Source organism: Amaranthus tricolor, chromosome 10, assembly GCF_026212465.1.
Source record: "Amaranthus tricolor cultivar Red isolate AtriRed21 chromosome 10, ASM2621246v1, whole genome shotgun sequence".
NCBI lineage: Eukaryota > Viridiplantae > Streptophyta > Magnoliopsida > Caryophyllales > Amaranthaceae > Amaranthus > Amaranthus tricolor.
This window is the reverse complement of record NC_080056.1, coordinates 22,306,149-22,320,732: the sequence shown is the minus strand read 5'-3', so window position 1 is coordinate 22,320,732 and position 14,584 is coordinate 22,306,149. Positions and strand designations below refer to the sequence as shown.

The 14,584-nt window shown below is 39.1% G+C and overlaps 2 protein-coding genes across 2 annotated transcripts; both read left to right on the top strand.

The window, feature by feature from the left end:
* Positions 1 to 6,949: 6,949 nt before the first annotated feature.
* Positions 6,950 to 7,366, top strand: LOC130824965 (uncharacterized). Its single transcript, XM_057689987.1, has 2 exons — positions 6,950 to 7,153; positions 7,259 to 7,366. The coding sequence occupies exons 1-2, from the start codon at positions 6,950 to 6,952 to the stop codon at positions 7,364 to 7,366; spliced, it is 312 nt and encodes a 103-aa protein (XP_057545970.1).
* A 5,119-nt stretch (positions 7,367 to 12,485) lies between these two features.
* Positions 12,486 to 12,953, top strand: LOC130824963 (uncharacterized). The gene has a single exon (XM_057689986.1). It carries the CDS (start codon positions 12,486 to 12,488, stop codon positions 12,951 to 12,953), a length of 468 nt encoding a protein of 155 aa, XP_057545969.1.
* Positions 12,954 to 14,584: the final 1,631 nt, after the last annotated feature.

Below are 14,584 nucleotides of genomic sequence, written 5' to 3'. Positions count from 1 at the left end.
TGTGCCACGTTCTTCAATGCTTTTAATACTTGTTCCTAAGACTGAACTTTGCACTTTAAACTCTTCACCTGTCAAGGATACTCTTCCAATAGTACATTGTACTATTGATTCTCATATAAACCAAATCAAAAACATGTGCTATGTCCTCTTCTAACCTTAACACTAACATGAATGATTTAAGACTCTTAATCATTGTCCTAATTACTTGGTGAACATAAGTCACCCATAATCCTAACATTCTACAATGATCCCACATATCAATTAACCATGAATAGCCCTAACTTTTGACTAATAATTTTTTCGGAAATCTCATTAACTGTCTTGCTTTTGTGTTATTCTTTGATTGTACTTCCACATCTACTTGGTGTATGTTATCAGTTGAAGTATTGTGGAATATAAATGACTATTGGCCTATTAATTTCAACTTCTTGATGTACTTATCAGAATTTTTGTTGGTTGTGTATTTCCAATGTCGGCATTACATATGTTACAAACAAATATTGTTTCTAAAGTTGTTTCCTTACTTTGGTGCTGAGTGTTTGCTTGGCAGTTGGGTGTTATTGGTTACGTGTTTGTTGTGTATTTCCACTAGTATTGGTACTGCGTGTTTGGCTTTATGAGTGGGATGTAGGTGCTGAGTCAAGGAAGAGATATGTGTGTTTGTTGTGTATCGTCACGTGTATGTGTGTCTATAGTTAATCCATTTGATTTTGTTATAGTGATTGTCTATGGTTTAATCCATTGTTGATTTCACCCTAATTTTTTTTTCTAATTTTTTGGGATTTACTATCATACTATCTTGTTATTGTATTCATTATGTCCTTCTTAGGCTCTAAAGATACTTTAGTTTGTTCCTTTTCCCCCTTTCATCCTTGTGTTGGTTGCAACCGGGTCGTGTTCTTGAATGTTTCTGGCAACACCTTTTATAGGTATCTCATGGAAATACTAGCTTATTATGTTATGTATTCATTCTATCCCTGTTTGGCTTTGAAGATACCAAATTTGTTTCTTTTCCCCTTTGAATCCTTGTGTTCGTTGTAGAGGTTGGCGTTCTTTTGTAGGTTGATAAGTGCAATTATTTGCACTTATTTGTGTTATTTCCACGTTTCTTATACGATGTTTTAGTGGGTTTTAGGTAGTATTGTTAGAGATATTTAATACTTTTGTCCCATGTGCTTAATAATGTCTTTTATGTAATTTTTGAGGCAAACTCGGAGTTTTATTCGGTCCCGGGGGTGATAAGAGGGTGAAGGCCTGGAGAAGTGGCCTAAGACCCCTGAAAGAAGTGAAGAGATCGAGCCAAACAAGCCCCAAGGGGAAGAAACGAGTCGTAGCTAAGCCATACCAAAAAGCCACGACTCGTCGCTCAGCATTACAGTCCAGAACAAAAGAAACGAGTCGTCCAACAAAATGCTACAACTCGTCGCACATCTATTGATCTCAGAATAATAGTCCAGAGTCAAAGTCACGAGTCGTCCGACATATGCCACGACTCGTCGCACATCTACTAATCTATGCATATAAATCTAGAGGCTAAGCGACGAGTCATCTCCAACTTGCCACAACTCGTCGCACGTTCACCGAACTCACATACCGCAGGCAGTAGTAAAGCGACGACTCGTCGCTCCTGATATCACGAGTCGTCGCCTCTCCGTCAACTGTTTTATTCGTGCGTTTGACGGTTACTTTTTGGAGCCATTATAAATAGTGGTAGTTATTTTTGTAATAAGGAGTTTTTTGAGTTTTTAATTTTTAATTTTTAATTTTTCAGAATTCTTTCTTTTTGTTCTTCTCCATCGAGAGCTCTTGGTTGTTAAACTCCATTGTTACGTTAAATTTCCTTGCAATTTATTTTTATGTTCTTCTCAGTTAGTAGGTTTTCATTGTTTATTGCTTTATTATTTATCTTTGTGCATTGAAATCACTTATCATTTTTATGTTTAGTGTTTCTATTAAGTCATCATTCATCATGAATTGCATTTTTATTACCATGTCTAGTGAGTCGTTTCCTTACTAGGGTTAGGGTAGAAACCCTAGTTCGAAGCATGAGAAGATATTTTATCGATTTTAATTGTGTGAAATTTGACTCTATGATTAAACCTAAGTTTAATGAATCTTAGTTTAAATATCTTTATTAACCTTTTCAATAAAACGAAAGTTTGAAATTAGGATTAATTTAGGATTGAGATATATTTAGGTTAAATTCCTATTAGTTTAGCCAATAAAACGGAAGGTCTTAAACCGATATTGATACTATCACTACAGGCTCATGACAATAAAACGGCGGGCTCATGACCATATCGCTGACTTTATAAAAAGGTGTGACACTATCACTGTTAAGGACCTGTCAATGGAAGCGGTGCGTATGCGGCCTTTTCCTTTCAACCTGAGGGATAAAGTCCTGGCTCAAGTCTGAGCCCGCCGGTATATATAGGACATGGGAGGAACTGGCCAATGGCTTTTTGGCCAAATTCTATCCCCCACGAAAGACCTCTCAAATCCGGACACAACAGCAAACCTTCAAGCAGCAGCCTTTTGAATCATTTTACGAGGCATGCGAGAGGTTTAAAGACCTTCAACTTAGTTGTCCTCACCATCAGATACCTAACTGGTTTCTCGTCCAATCCTTCTATGGAGGATTGTTTGATGAGCACAAGTCATCAATAAACACCGCATGTGGCGGTGACATGGACTCCAAGCTCCCAGATGACCTCTTTAGACTCTTCGAAACCATGGCCAAAAATGGTTTCTCAAGGAGCAATGAGCGATATCCAGTGTCCCAAGGTAATAATGCTGAATCCGAGACCATTAAGGCCCTCACCAAACAGCTAGCCAATCTCACCGAACAGATGGTTAAGGTAAGCATAGTGAGCTCTTCCTCTAACTCTAATAATGCTGCTAGTTTATGTGACACCTGTGGCGTCCCAAGCCACTGTTCGAGTACTTGCCCCTAAGTTTACGAGGAGGAAAAAGCTCTGTACAGTAAACCTCTTGGTGACCCACACTCTAAAAAATATAATGCAGGTTATAAGCATCCTAATTTGTCCTACTCAAGCACAAATGTGCCAAATGCACAACATCAACAAGCTCCATACCAACACCCACTGCCGTACAAGCAGTACGCTCAGCTAGCTTAGCCTAGTCTCAGGTCTGAGGTTGACAATCTGAAAAACTTGTTGCGGACCCACATCCAAAACAGTGTCTCACACATGAAATTTCTCGAGACAAAAATAACTCAGGTAGCACAATAGATCAATATCCGTGCTCCAAACCAATTCCCGAGCCAACTAGAGCCCAAGGGTAAGGAGCCCGACTAGTCCGTAAATGCAGTTACCACACAAAGTGGTAAGCAACTAGCCGATCCCCGCCCCCCCCCCCTTGTGGAGGTATCTTCTGAAAGGCTAGTACCTAATGATGCTATTCCTGCTAATGTGGTTGTTGATGAGCTTGTTATAAATGATAATGCGATTGTTGATGAAACTGTTCTGAATGACAATGATGCCACCGACACTGTGAGCAATGTGAAACATGATAAATCAAATTCTAAGGTCACTGACATTCTGATTAAGCACGTGCCTTTTGCCTAGAAATTGGCGCGAGCTAAGTTAGAAAAGAAATATGGGAAATTTCAGAATTCGTTGAAAAATATGTCCATTGAACTTTCGTTCTTGGATGCAATGTCTGAGATACCCGCCTTTCCCAAATTTTTTTAGACTCTCTGTTCTAATGGGAAGAAGCTAGATGAGATCATCCAAGTCTCTAAGGAGGTGAATGTTAATGCTTTCATGATTGGAACCTACCTCCTAAACTAGCTAACACTGGTAGTTTTAGTATTCCTGTTACTGTTAGGAATATATCTGTGGATAGAGCTTTATGTGACCTAGGTGCTAGTGTTAGCTTAATGCCTTACTCAATGTATAAGAGACTCCGTAATGTGAATGAGCTGACTCTTACTAGGATGACGTTACAGTTAGCTGACCATAGTATTGTCTATCCTAAGGGAATCCTGTCAGACGTGGCCTTAAGGATTGGCAAACTTGTAGTACCTTGTGACTTTGTCATTATAGACATCCCTGAGGATGTTAAGACCCCCATCATATTAGGGAGACCATGTTTTGCGACCGCTTGTATCCTGATTGATGTAACTAGGGATAAGCTGGTTATGAGTGTGGGGGAGGAGAAAGTTGAATTTGCGACAAGGGACGTTTTGAGTGCCCCATTCCCAAATGAATCTATGTAACTAATTGACATATCTGAAGATCTACCTCTTGAGTCTAAATAGGACCACGAGGTCGACGCCCTACAGTCCTTTCTTGAAGGAACTGGGGGAGATAATGCAGAGGTACTGGGATGGGAAGACCCTTTTGAGGGTGACTATATTGATGATCTTGAACTGTACAATGAGATTATGCAGGTGAATGAAATTGAGCAGGTATTGGAGATGAACAAGGAGATTTCCACACCTCCTGAGGTAGAAATGAAAACTCTCCCTTCTAGTCTGAAATATGCTTTCTTGGGTGCTAACTCTACATATCCTATCATCTTCAATAGTGAACTCAATGGCGCAGATTTAGACCGCTTGGTGAACCTTGTTCAAAAACATAAGAAGGCCATTGTATACACTATTGATGACATCAAGGGAATTAGCCTTTCTATATGCACCCATAGGATAAACTTAGAGCCCCATGCCGCTCTTTTCATAGAGGGATAGAGGAGACTAAATCTCAATATGAAGGAGGTAGTTAAGAAAGAGGTTTTGAAGCTGTTGAATGCGGGGATCATCTACCCTATCTTTAATAGTAAGTGGGTATCCCCAGTACAGGTTGTCCCTAGAAAGGGTGGTATGACTGTTATAGAGAATGATAAGAATGAATTGATACCCACGAGGACAGTCACAGGGTGGTACATGTGCATTGATTATAGGAAACTGAATAAAGCCACCCAAAAAGACCATTACACACTCCCCTTTATAGACCAAATGTTGGAGAGACTAGCCAATCATTCCTATTTCTGTTACTTAGATGGATACTCTGGATTTTTCCAGATGCCTGTCCATCCTGATGACAGAGAGAAGACTACATTTACTTGCCCTTATGGTACCTTTGTTTATCGTAGGATGCCATTTGGGCTATGTAATGCCCCAACTACTTTCCAACGATGCATGTGGAGTATTTTTTTGAATTTATTGGGCAGTGCATGGAAGTCTTTATGGATGACTTCTCTGTATATGGCAACTCTTTCGGTAATTGCTTAGCCAATCTGGAGAAAGTACTTATTAGATGCGAGGAAGTCAAATAGGTTTTGAATTGGGAAAAGTGTCATTTTATGGTACAAAAAGGGATTGTTGTAAGTCACATGGTGTCGAGTCAAGGTATTGAGGTTGATAGGGCCAAGGTAGAGGTTATTGAAAAGCTACCCCCTCTAGTCAATTTGAAGGGAATTCGTAAATATTTAGGGCATGCTAGTTTCTATAGACGGGTCATACTGGATTTCTCTAAGATAGCCCGACCTCTAACCGAGCTCTTAGCCAAGGATGTACCTTTTGTGTTCTCTGATGATTGTCTGCATGCTTTTGAAAAGTTGAAATAGACACTTATCTCAGCTCCGATAATTCAGCCCCCAAATTAGAGCCTGCCCTTCGAGCTTATGTGTGATGCTAGTGATCATGCGGTAGAGGCAGTGTTGGGGGAAATGAAGGATGGCAAGCTACACGCCAACTACTTTGCCAACAAAACACTGAATGAGGCACTGGTTAACTATGCTACAATCGAAAAAAAAGCTTATGACAGTGGTCTATGCTTTGGAAAAGTTTAAGTCCTATCTAGTAGGGTCTAAAATCATTGTGTACACGGACCATTATGTTCTTAAATTTCTGTTGAGCAAGAACGATGCCAAGCCCAGATTGATAAGAGGGTTACTATTGCTCCAAGAGTTTGACCTGCAAATAATCGATAAAAAGGGAACAAAGAATTTAGTGGCTAATCATCTATCTAGAGTTGTTTTAGATGAGGTGTCAGGTACGCTTGACATTGATGATTCTTTCCTAGATAATTAGCTGATGAATCTTGCAGCTGTCGATGAGACTCCTTGGTTCGCCTATATAGCAAACAACCTTGCTAGTGGAGTACTATCTACGGGTCTCTTCTCCCACTATAGCAAGAAGTTCTTACATGATCTCCGTTATTACTATTGGGATGAGCCACTTTTGTTCAAGTGTTGTGCGGATGACATGCTACGCCATTGCATCCCTGAGGTTGAGGTACACTCTATCATACAGCACTGTCATAATCTACCTTGCGGTGGACATGCCGCTGCAATTAAGACTTCCTCTAAGATTCTTCAATATGGAATCTATTGGCCCACGCTCTTTCGGGATGTGCAGGCCTATGTTAAGACTTGTGATCATTGCCAACGAGTTGGCAACCTACCTAAGGTTAATGCTATGCCTATGGCCTTGATTTTAGTTGTTGAAATTTTTGATGTGTGGGGCATTGATTTTCAGGGTCCTTACCCTTCATCCTTTGGAAAAAAGTATATTCTGGTTGCTGTTGATTATGTTTTCAAGTGGGTGGAGGCAATCGCCACTAAGACTAATGATGCGCGGGTTGTGACCAACTTCTTTAAAAAGGTCATATTTCCATGTTTTGGTTGCCCCCGCATAGTCATAAGTGACAATGGGACCCATTTTATCGAGCTTAAGTTTGAGTCACTTCTTAGGAAATATGGAGTGCTACACAGATTTGCTTTACCTTATCACCACTAAACTAGTGGTCAAGTTGAGGTGTCAAATAGGGAACTTAAAGTCATTCTTCAGAAAACTGTACATAAATCCCGAAAGAACTGGTCTGACAAGCTTAATGACACCCTTTGGGCTTATAGGACGGCTTTTAAGACCTCTATAGGGACCACGCCTTTTCAACTCATCTACGGGAAGCACTGTCACCTTCCCATGGAACTGGAGCATAAGGCCCAGTGGGCCATTAAAACCCTTAACTTCGACCTCAAAGCCACAGGTAGTAAGAGATTACTTGATATTAATGAACTTTATGAGATCCGTCTGGACACCTACGAGAGTGCCTTGCTCTATAAAGAGAAAAAGAAAAGATGGCACGATCAAAGGCTTAACAGACGTGAATTTAAGATTGGAGTTTCGGTGCTAGTATATGACTCCCGCCTGAATTTTTTTGCTAGAAAATTGAAATCTAAACGGTTAGGACCGTTTAAGGTGACTAAAGTTTTCCCACGTGGCCCCATTTAGGTTCAAGGGCCAACTAACACCTTCAAGGTGAGTGGTCACCGTGCTAAGCACTATCACGTTGGAGAGCCAATTAAGGCTTCAAATGTCTTATATATCCAGCCTAGTTAACTAGGTTGAGTCACGTCGAGCTATAGACGTTAAACAAGCGCTTTGCGGGAGACAACTCGTATTTTTTTATATTCTACAATGTCTTTTTAATTTTTATTTATTTTTGGTTTTTATTATGCATTTTATTATTATGTTTTTAATTTTGTTTTTTTTATGTATTTTGTTTTTTTTGAAAAAAAAACAGGTGTAAAGGACAGTCGAAACGCCACAAGTAGTCTCATAAAAGCAACTACTCGTGGCAATTGGGCTGGAATGAAACAAAAATAAGACAGAAGGAAAGCGACGAGTCGTCCATAGAGGCGACGAGTCGTCTCCTTCCCACTGCCGCAATTATTCAGCAAACAACAAGTCACTAGGTGAATAGGGCATCAGAGCCTAGGCGACGACTCGTTGCCCCCTATGCGACGACTCGTCGCTTTCGAGAACACGCGTATGCTAGGCTGATTAATTGAAGACCCATGTTTTTTCATAAATACTACCCATCCCCATCTCATTCCACCCCACTCTTAATCTATCATCTTCTCTATTCTTCAATTCCTCTACTCTCATTCCTCACCCTCTTCAATTAAAATGCTCTATTCTTCAAGGATCAAGGCTTCCATTCCTGCAAGTGCTCTCTTATCCCTTGGTGATCCTATTGACTCTCTCAAGTATAAACTCTTATTCCCAACATTGCATTTTGTTTTGTTTTGGGTTTGATTTATTACTTGTGTTGGTTAATTTGTCCTCAATTGTTGCTTGTGTGTGTGGTTGTTGGATCTTAGCTATTATAAACATGAACCTATTTAGATCTAAGTCTAAAAGAGCTAGGCAGGCTGGTAAGGGTTCATCTAGAACCCAAGGTGGGGATTCTTCCCCAACAAGGAGGAATCCAAACCTTCCCTTTCCACCACCACCTGAGCCTACAACGGCCGTTGGCACTTCCTCTTCTGCCACTATGAGATGCGTTTAACGCCATCTCAAGCCCAAAATTTCACCACCCTAAAGAGGAGAGCTCTCCTCCCCACTAAGTTTATTGATGACATTCCCTTGCATGTCAATGGCCTCTTCGATGGGGTTATTACCCTTTTGCGCAGAGGTGGTTTGGGAGGCGTTGTTGGCAAAAGCGCGGAAGTTTACCCGCGTTTGACAGATGAGTTTTTATCTACCCTTAAGCAGATAGCTCGTCAAAGGGGTAAACATACTATTATATCACATTCAATGCTTTTAACACTAGATACATTATGGCGTACCCCCAAATAGCTGAAGCTTTTGGGTGGGAGTTTTCAGTAGAAGAATACCACTCCCTCTCTAGGGGGGACATATCTGCTTTTTGGGCTAACATGACTGGCGAGCTACCCTACGCAAGGTTTGGCAACAAGATCAGCAAGATCTAGCATCCTGCCCTGCGATATGTATATCGCCTTCTCGCTATGACTATCTTTGGTTAAGGTGAGCCTACTCAAGTGAGGCAGTTTGAGCTTGGGTATCTTTATGCTTTAGCATTACCTGGACCTACACACCCTAATTGGGTGCACCTATTCTTTTAGAAGTACCTAGAGATCCAAAAATCTCCTACAGGCAAGATTTCAGTTGGTGGTATGATTACCATTCTCACTTGGAGTTTGGGGATCGAGTTCCCTGAGGACTGCAAGCCTCTAACCACCATCTCCAGCATCTACTACAATTATGCCACCCTGCGTAGGGTGAAATTCTTCTACTATAAAGGCCGCGATGGTCCTTACTTGATATGCCTTAATGGGCGCACGCTTTCCCTTCCTCCTAGGCCGCGCACAATGTTCAACATTCAGGAGAACGAGGATGTCCGCGAGCACACCATGAGAGTCATCCAGTACTCACAACATCACGCTGTTGAGTTATTTGGTGGCAATATTACGGAGGAGGAGGAAGTTGGGGATGATGAGGAGGTGGGGGACGATGACTAAGGACCCGAGCCCCATGAACAAGATGCCTCGGAGGCTCAACCTTATCAGGAAGAGCCTCTATATGGGTAGCAGGTACCCTCTTATTCCCATGAGGATGACCAGGCTTGGCGTCAGCAGATGCTAGGCCGTTTTAACTATATGGAGAGTCGTATAGACCGCATAGATGACAACCTGCAGACCCTCCAAGAAACCTGAAGTTACCAACGGAACGAGCTGCATGATTCGTACGACTCAGACATGTATGATATTAATACGCGTTTGAGCTCATTGATGATGGCTCAGGGGGCCCAGACTGCACATTTTGCAGGCACCCCGTTCCAAGACCCTAGGGCCCAAATTGCTGAATTGGAAGCCCAAAGAGAGAGGGATAAGGCGGCCCATTTAGAGGCCAAAAGGTTGAGGAGAAAATCTTTCTCCATCTTTTGCCACGGTTCCTCGAGTAGTCACTGATGGCCACCTGTCTTAGACTTCCCCTATCTTTGTGCTTAAGTTTTTCATGTCTTTGTCCCTTTGCTACGCTGTACAACATTGAGAACAATGCTTTTGATAAGCATGGGGGAGTCTACACCTATTAGTGCAGATTTTTATTGCTTTCCTACTATAGATTTTCATTGCTTTCTTAGTTTAGGATTAATTGTTTTCCTAGTTTATTTTTTATGATTTCTTAGATTAGGATTTTTATTGCTTTGTTATTGTTTTTGTTTTGTTTTTCCTTTTTATTTACCCCTACCTGGAAAAAGAAAAGAAAAAATGAGAAAAAAAACATTGAAGAATTGCATTTGTTTTCCATTTGTTTTAACCTTGATTCGCTCAAGGACGAGCAACAGTTAAGCATGGGGGAGTTTGATAAGACAAAAGACCGGCAATGAGTGGGTGAGCAAAAGTTAAATTTCCTTGCAATTTATTTTTAAGTCATCAGTGATCATGAATTGCATTTTTATTACAATGTCTAGTGAGTAGTTTTCCTCACTAGGGTTAGGGTAAAAACTCTAGTTCGAAGCATGAGATGATACTTTATCGATTAATTGTGTGAAATTTGAGTCTATGATTAAACCTGTTCTTAATGAATCTTAGTTTAAATATCTTTATTAAACTTTTCAATAAAACAGAAGTTTCAGATTATGATTAATTTAGGATTGAGATATATTTAAGTTGAATTCCTATTAGTTTAGCCAATAAAACGGAAGTTTGAGTATTAACACTAGTAAGGTCTTAAACCGATATTGATCAATAGAGCGGAAGCTTGAGGTTAATTAGATCACATTTAATTATGCCAGTGACTCAAATTCATACAATTATGAGAGCAATTGACTCCCATGTTAGAATTAGGTGATTCCCGTCGCCCTAGATTTGTCATATTATTATTATCTTCGTATTAATCATTGTCTTAGCTTTTATTATTAGTTTCAGTTGCATTGTAGTACTAGTTCTCAACCCAACCATTTGTTGAATCTTGTCTCGTAGTCATAAATCGAACAAATTAGTTAACTCGCTTCCCTGAGTTCAACCCGTATTGCTACACGTACATCGTGCCCTTGCATTTAATTTAAAATTTGCTCTCATAGGTATTAAGTATATGAGATGAAACATTTGACTCTGAACTTCTTTGTAATGGGGTTGTATTAGCCAATAGGTTTCTCATTTATTAAGTGTATGGATATTGAAATAAATAAACAGCTTCTTGTAATGTTCTGCATTTTTAGTTTTGCTTGCAAACAAAGCTTTAAATGTGTTTTCTCGTGCTATATATATAGGTGCAGACATCAATAGTTTATTATCTTGGGTTTATAAATAGTTTATAAATGAGCTATTGTTCATTTTAAGTTCAAACACCAGATGCTTTTTGTTTGATTTTCTCGTCAACTGTGTATTCATACCTGATCTTAACGTATTTGCATATTATGTTATGCTTTTCAGTGAACTACAAAAGTTTGAAGGCTGGACCAACTGGCGACTCTTGTGGATTTGCTAACGGGGGCTACCAAAAACGATTCAAGAGGCAACATAATCAATATAAAGCTTTTTCTAATAGAACAATGGAGAACAATGATCAAAAATACTGAAGCGGCACTAAAGAAGCTACCTGTCAGGAACAAGGACATTGCTTCTGTTCTGGGAGAGGGCCGGGTCAAATATCAACAGAACTTAAAACTAAAGGTTTTTATGTGAAGAAGTATTTCTGACGCGACTCAGAATGACTCACTGAAAGGAAGATTATCTGATAAATATATACGAGTCAGAAAGACAATTGTGTATATGATGAGAAGCAGATTCTTGTGACAATGGCAAAGATGGAGAAACGAAGAGAACGCTTTAAGGATCCCCTACTTGTGAAAAAGTTCACAGATTGTGATTCTAAGCCCAAAGACAAAAAATCAGTTGAAATGGCTGAATCCAAGGTATAAAGGCCAGCAAGAAAAAGGAAATGGGGGTGGAAGCTAAGGTACTGATTCACTTGTTACTTCCTGACGGAGCTCGAAGTTGAAAGCTATTTGTCACTCATCTTTCAGTTATATTTATTTCATAATCATCTATCTTTGACTTTGCTCCAAATCTTAGTACTGGCTTTTGATACTTGGATACGCATAGCTGTTAAGTGTATAGAGGAAAGTGATTGCAGTTGCACTATCAAGAACAGAATTGTACAGAACCAAGAAGAGGGAGAGTTAAGAAGAAGATAATAGAGGATTTTATTATTACTCTATCACTTCTAATTACAATTGAAGCTATTTATACAGAAGGCTAAAAATATTAACTAACAGACTAACAGCTAACCACAACAAAACTTATTCACTTAGTATTTTAAACTGAATTACTCTTGCCCTTTCATACTATAACAATAGCGCAATAGCCCATTACAGAGGCAACCTAAACCGTACTTCTTCAGTGATAATGATGATGTTGGCTTTTGATATTCTAGATTATACTTCTTCAGTGATCTAATTTTTCTTCATATTCTATTTAAAATAGCCTCACTGAGTTTGTTTCGTTTCGAACAACTCTTATATGAGATTGTCTGGTTAAACAACTTTAATGGGTGATTTATTCAAACTTCAAAGTGTTAGTTTTAACATTCAAAATGACGTGTTAAACATTAGTCACGTGTGCCAGTTGACCGGGTAAAGCTACCTGGATATGTAAGATACGATTGAAGTACAGATCCCACAGAGCACCTAAACGCTTATCAGGGACACATGTCCCTAGGAGCACACAGTGACGCTTCCTGGTGTAAGAATTTCGCTCTGATCATGACAGGGCTGGCTCAAACTAGGTTTCAGTGCCTCCCTAAGGGTTCTATCACCAGTTTTGATGATCTGGCAGCAAGATTCATGAGTCAATATTCACCATTTGTTAGACGACCCAAGCAATCCATTGAAATGATGAAATTTAGACAGAGAAAAAAAGAACCACTCAACAAGTATATTGCACGATTCAACACCGAATGCTTAACAGTCACTAAGCCTGAAAATTCCATCATTTTTCTGGCTTTCAGGTCACGATTGAATGATGAAAGATCTGACAGCAGGAGATTCAAGGAAGATGATGGTTGGATAAACATTCACAACATGGATGATATTAGAGAAAGAGCAGAGAGGTTCATAGCCTCAGAGAATTTCAGACATATCGCTACTAGGCTCAGAGGAGAAAAACATGAGAAATGAAACCACAAAAACATCATAGCAACAACAAAGAATCATACCCTGGTCGTCCTCCGAACGATCAAGATAGAAGGAACAGGGCAAAGGGGCCTGACGCTCGAAGAAGCCACAAAGACGAGACAAGAAGACCTATACTCTGTAATTTCTCCCAGTTCAAACCCTTGAACACTCCTAAGGCACAAATCTTCCACCTTCATCAGAACTCCAAGTTATAGGAAAGACCCCCCACCCCTATCCCGCAGGTCAAGAAACAACATGAATCAGTTCTGTGAATTCTATTGAAGTCCAGGACATTGCACAAAATCCTGCAGGACCCTATAAAACAACTTAGAAGACTTGATCTAGAGAGGTTACTTCAAAAATTATGTAAAATGGAATGATAAACAGAAAAGCAAAGCAGAAGCTGAGAACAAGTGAAATCCAGGCCCAAGTCAAGAGGAAAGCGAAGCCAAGAGGCAAAAGAAAGCATCTATCTTCGTGATCTTCGAAAAATCCGGGGGTATAGCTGATGGAGAGGCACATTTGAGAGCTGTCACTCAACCCCCAGCTAGGATTTTTGAAATTCACAAAGATACTGAAATAACTGAATACCCTGATATGACTTTTACTAAGGGAGACTGTAAGGGAATCTCTTTCCCTCACTCCCATCCCCTAGTCATTATAGTAGAAATTGCAGAAGAGCCAGTCTATAGATTCTTGATAGACACAGCAGCAAAAGTCAATATGATATATAAGAGTTAGTGATGGCAATTGAGTCCGAATTCGCCCCTTATCCGACTCGATCAGAGGATTTTAATCCGATTCGACCACGAGGTGGAAAATATCCGACTCCGAATCCGATTATATAATCCGCGTCCGATTTAAAGTTGAACCGGAGCTGGACCTCATAAAAAATCCGATAATCCGACCGACTCCGACTCCGACTCCGACTCGACCTGACATCCGACTCAACTTTTAATTTAAGGCATTTTTATATTTTGAAAAATTTGAACTTTATATGAAAATAAGTTTATTCTAACCAAAATTGCGAACTTGACATCTGACTATCTGATTGACTAAGTACATTGTAAGTAAGATTGAATATTGTAAGTTTAATCAAGTTGAGTGAATGAAACTTATCAAAACAATCAATTAGATTATAATAGACTTGCAGTCTTACATAGTTTTGAAGTTTTTTAAGTATAATGAAACCTAAAACTAACTAAAATAAACTATTAGAAATATAGTACTACTCTATATATTAATTAATATTAATCAATTAGATACTTAATCGATCGTTTCATAAAGATTTAATTGTACTTTGTCTAATATAGACTTGAAGCTGATAGAATATTTTAAGTTTGATCATGTTGAATGAACAAAACTAATCAAAACAATCTATTAGACTATTACAGACTTATAGTCTTACATAGATACTTAATCGATAGTATATTAAAGATTTAATTGTAACTTGTAAGTTGTCAATTATTATGAATTAAACGAAATTAAACCACTATAACGAATTAAAATTTTATTTAATTATGTTTATATATAAGTTATTTAATAACCTCATAATTCTAAATAATTTTTATTCAATTTTATTGCTAATTAGCTTTTTTAAGAAAATATTCGTTAAAATAGTATTTATCATTAAT

Coding starts and splice junctions, on each gene's coding strand:
- LOC130824965 (XM_057689987.1), top strand. CDS start 6,950: ATGGAACTGGAGCATAAGGCCCAGTGGGCCATTAAAACCCTTAACTTC. Junction 7,154..7,258: donor AATTTAAGATTGGAGTTTCG/GTGCTAGTATAT, acceptor GGCCCCATTTAG/GTTCAAGGGCCAACTAACAC.
- LOC130824963 (XM_057689986.1), top strand. CDS start 12,486: ATGTCCCTAGGAGCACACAGTGACGCTTCCTGGTGTAAGAATTTCGCT.